Source organism: Streptopelia decaocto (genome assembly GCF_964273445.1).
Source record: "Streptopelia decaocto genome assembly, chromosome: 24".
NCBI classification, from domain to species: domain Eukaryota; kingdom Metazoa; phylum Chordata; class Aves; order Columbiformes; family Columbidae; genus Streptopelia; species Streptopelia decaocto.
In genome coordinates, this window is record NC_138679.1 from 4,849,879 (window position 1) to 4,853,765 (window position 3,887).

General features: G+C 60.6%; 1 protein-coding gene across 1 annotated transcript; it reads right to left on the reverse strand.

Moving 5' to 3' along the window:
* Positions 1–442: 442 nt before the first annotated feature.
* POLE4 (DNA polymerase epsilon 4, accessory subunit) lies at positions 443–2,888 on the reverse strand. The gene is made up of 4 exons (XM_082071840.1): positions 2,658–2,888; positions 1,490–1,574; positions 1,157–1,198; positions 443–830 (listed from the first exon to the last, which is right to left on the reverse strand). Exons 1-4 carry the CDS (start codon positions 2,856–2,858, stop codon positions 817–819), a joined length of 342 nt encoding a protein of 113 aa, XP_081927966.1. The 5' UTR covers positions 2,859–2,888; the 3' UTR covers positions 443–816.
* Between the last annotated feature and the right edge of the window lie 999 nt (positions 2,889–3,887).

The window sequence follows — 3,887 nt, forward strand, 5'->3', positions numbered from 1 at the left end:
TTTGAGAAGCAACTTGTTGGGGGTGAGGGTGGCAGAGCCTGGCCCAGGCTGCCCAGGGGGGTTGTGGAGTCTCCTTCTGTGCAGACATTCCAACCCGCCTGGACACCTTCCTGTGTAACCTCATCTGGGTGTTCCTGCTCCATGGGGGGATTGCACTGGATGAGCTTTCCAGGTCCTTTCCAACCCCTGACATTCTGTAATTACTTATAGGTGCAGCAATCACAGGAATTTAGGGAAGCCGGACACCCCCGGGAACAAGCCAAGTCTCCCTGGAGCTCATACACGGCTCCTGGGCTTCACTGGGGTAGATGCCTTGAGGAGACACTCAGCAAAAGCACAATGCTGTCAGAAGGCATCAGGCAAACTGCGCCGTTCACCGCAGTGCTGCAGGGGCACCATCCCCCCAGCCCAGCAGCGCGGAGCAGAAATCAGGACAGCCGTGTGACAAAAGAAATAAAAATAAATTTAATTGTGTTTGGCCAAGAAACAAACGCGTACAAAGACAAATACATTCCCACTAAAAAACATCCCCCGTGTGAGCCCAGCCGGTCCCGCTTTGCGGGGCGCAGGAGGGGCCGGGACGGCTGCACCGAGCGGCCCCGCGTCACCGCCACGCCGGAGAGCGGCCTGCGCCGCCAACGTACAGAACCTCATGGAAAAATACGCATTTTAAATAACGAACTGACAACAACTTGAACTTTATACAAAATATTACGGTTGCCATTTCAGGGTCACGATTCTAGGAACGATTTTCGAACTCTCAACATCCTATTTTCCAGCCCACGTCCATCTCTTCGGTCTCTGTCTCTGTCCAGCTCAGTCCAAAGTACCTAAACATTAAACGAAAAAAAATACAGTCTCAGGAATCAGAAACGCAATGATGTGAATAAATGAAACTTGTTTACGATTCGCCAAAGGAATACGCAGTAACTTTTTAAAGTTTACGCAAATCACACACAAGCAAAACCAAATGTAGCGAATGTGTGTGTCAGGCTCCACCTGATTTGTGTTTTACCTCTCACAGAGGCACATAACAAGGTACACTATGGGTTATTAGAGATGTGGAAACAGAGGGCTCTGCAAATGATTATGTTCTTTCTCTCCCAAGAAAATTACACGAAATATTGAAACCAAGTGAAACCAGGTAGAGACTCACCTTCCAAAAAAGCGAATTCATCAATAGCTTCAATGGCATTGTCTGCAAAGCAAATTGAAGACAATTAACACAGACAGACACACTCCATATTTGCATCTGCTTCAAAGAGCCAAATTTGAATTGATACCACGGCACGGTCACCAGTTTCAAAGAGGTTGACTTGTTTTGGAGCTGGTGTGTGAAATTATTAGCGTAATATTTAGTAGGTTTTTTTTTCTCTTATCTCCAGAGAAAGCAAGAGAAGCACCTATTGACTGATCACCCCAGGGTGGGCAGAAGAATCCCCCATCGAGGAACAATCAGCTCAGGACAGCACAGAACACGCACTCGTACCCAGGTCTTTTCTCTGCAGGGTTTTCCTCTTTCCTTGCTGAGCGTACACATAGGCGTCTTTGGCTATGGTTTCAACAAACAACTCCTGCAAACAAAACAAGACAGTTTCACACAGGGGATGAGAGAGGGAATAGAGAATACCCTGACAAAAGGAAAGCTGCTATGACCCTTCAGGAAGAAACCAGAATCTCCATCTGAAAATTTCCCCTTCCCAATAAGTAGCTCTGAAAATGATGAAATTGTTGGGCGGTGATGCACATGGGAAGTAACAAGGGAAGAGAGAAGGCTGAGGGTACTGGACAGAGATGGTTCCTCCGAACACGTCTGGAAGACGAGCTGCTCCCGGCACCTCCGGAAGGAGGAAACGTGTCCTGCGCCCAGTGAATGAAGAGGATGGAGCCGCCTGTCCCCCGTGCCCCCCAGTAGGTTCCTCGGCTGCGGCGGGCCCAGGAGATGCCAAAAGGGAGAGCCCAGCGGCTGCATGCGGGATGCATCCACAGTGCCGAAGCCCTTCGGAACACACCTCCGCTGTGCAACAGGAGACACCTTCCACGGGAGGAAAACCCGCGGTCACGCTTGGCTCTCATTTGCACATCGCAAACTACCGACGCGCATCAGGGCGAGCTGGAAACCCGGCGGAGCGGGCACGGAGCCGTCGGGCAGACACGGCGCCGCGGCGCCTCCCTGCCGCTCCGGGCCGGCGGGCGGGCTGCGGGGAGCGGGGCCCACGCCGCGGAGGGGCTGCGGGGAGCGGGGCCCACGCCGCGGAGGGGCTGCGGGGAGCGGAGCCCACGCCGCGCTGTCCCCGACGTCTCTGCCGACGGCCGGTGTGCGGCAGCTCCTCCCGCGGCCCCAGCGGCGGCAAACGCGGCCCCAGCGGCGCGATGGGGGTGATGGGGTGAGGACCGCGGTGACCGTCCCGCTTCCCCCGGGCGGGCTCGGCTGTCCCGGGCAGCTCTGCCCGCTGCTGGCCACGGCACTGCTGGGGGAGCTGGGGGAGGAAACCCCTCAAACCCCCTAACAGAAAAAAAAAACCCTTAGAAGACGCCAAGCGAGCAGCCCCACGTCCCACAGACACCGAGCGCAGCCCCAGGGGCCGCAGCCCCCCGAGCCCCCGCTCCTCCCGGGGCCGCTCAGCCCGCAGCCGCCCCGGCCCCGCGCCGCTCACCGTGGCCCGCGCCAGGACGAACACGGCCTCCTGGCTGGCCAGGCTGACGTCCGGGTCCGCCTTCACCAGCGCCTTCACCCGCGCCAGCGGCAGCCGGGCCAGGCGGGCCGGCCCCGGGCACTGCGGCCCCGCGCCCGCCGCCTCCTCCCCCGGCCCCGCCGCCTCCGCCACGGGCACAGGGACCGGCGCCGCCGCCGCCATCCCGCGCCCAGGGCCGCGCCTGCGCGGGGGAACGGGAGGGCTGGGAGGGCCCGGCAGTGCGGAGTCTCCGCCCGGCGGGGCCGGAGCCCGCGGAGCGGCGGGGCCGGCGCGGGGGTTGGTCCCCGCTGTCCCCCACACGGGCTCTGAGCTCTTCATCAGCCCAGACATGGCCCTTGAGCTGCCCGGCACCCTCATCCCACCGCACACGGCCCGTGTGCCTCCCTGCCGCCCCCGTTCCCCTGTCCCCCATGCCGCCTGTCACCCCTGTCCTCCTCAGAGATGGCTCCTGGCGCCTCCCCGTCACCCCTTGTCCCCCAGACACGGCTCTGCAGCTTCTCCCCCCAGCACAGCCCGTGGCAGCGGCTCCGGAGCAGCAGGGACCCACCTTTGGGGACATGTCTGTCCCTGCCCTGTGCCCCCGCATCAGTTCCCCATGGCCCAGGGTGCAACCTGACACCCCCTCTCTGTCCCAGCCCCAGCTGGTGGGATCAAACCCTCCAGTGTCCCCTTTGGGCACCCACCACCCTCCACAGGTCCCCCGGGGCCACCGCCCTTGGCCACCACGGGCCCCTCCCAGCCTTCCCCGCATCCTGGACACACCGTCTTACCCGTAACACCACCCACGGGCAGGAGCTGCCGTGGGCACCGCAGGTGGGACACCTTCCCCAAGGACTGGAGGGATGTGCCACCCCGGGCAGGGACATCAGTGCTGCCCCGGGGCCGGCCAGAGCACCCCAGCCACAGGACTCGACTCAGCCGCTGAGACCTTTCCTGCCTCTGGGGCAATAAGTGGTGAAACCCAGATGTTTCAACACGGAGATGGCCCAACCGGGCGCCACGCTGCGCAGAGCACTTCCCCTGCCTCCCGCTGCTGCTCGGCTCCCGCGTTTTGGACACACTGGAAAGCCGCAGCCCCTCAACCCCCCTTTGCTCCCGCAGAGCTGGTTTTGCTGGGTGACCCCTGCAAATCGCCTTCACCTTCTGCAAATCCCATGGGGCTCTGAAGACGTGACCTGCAGCCAGTTCACG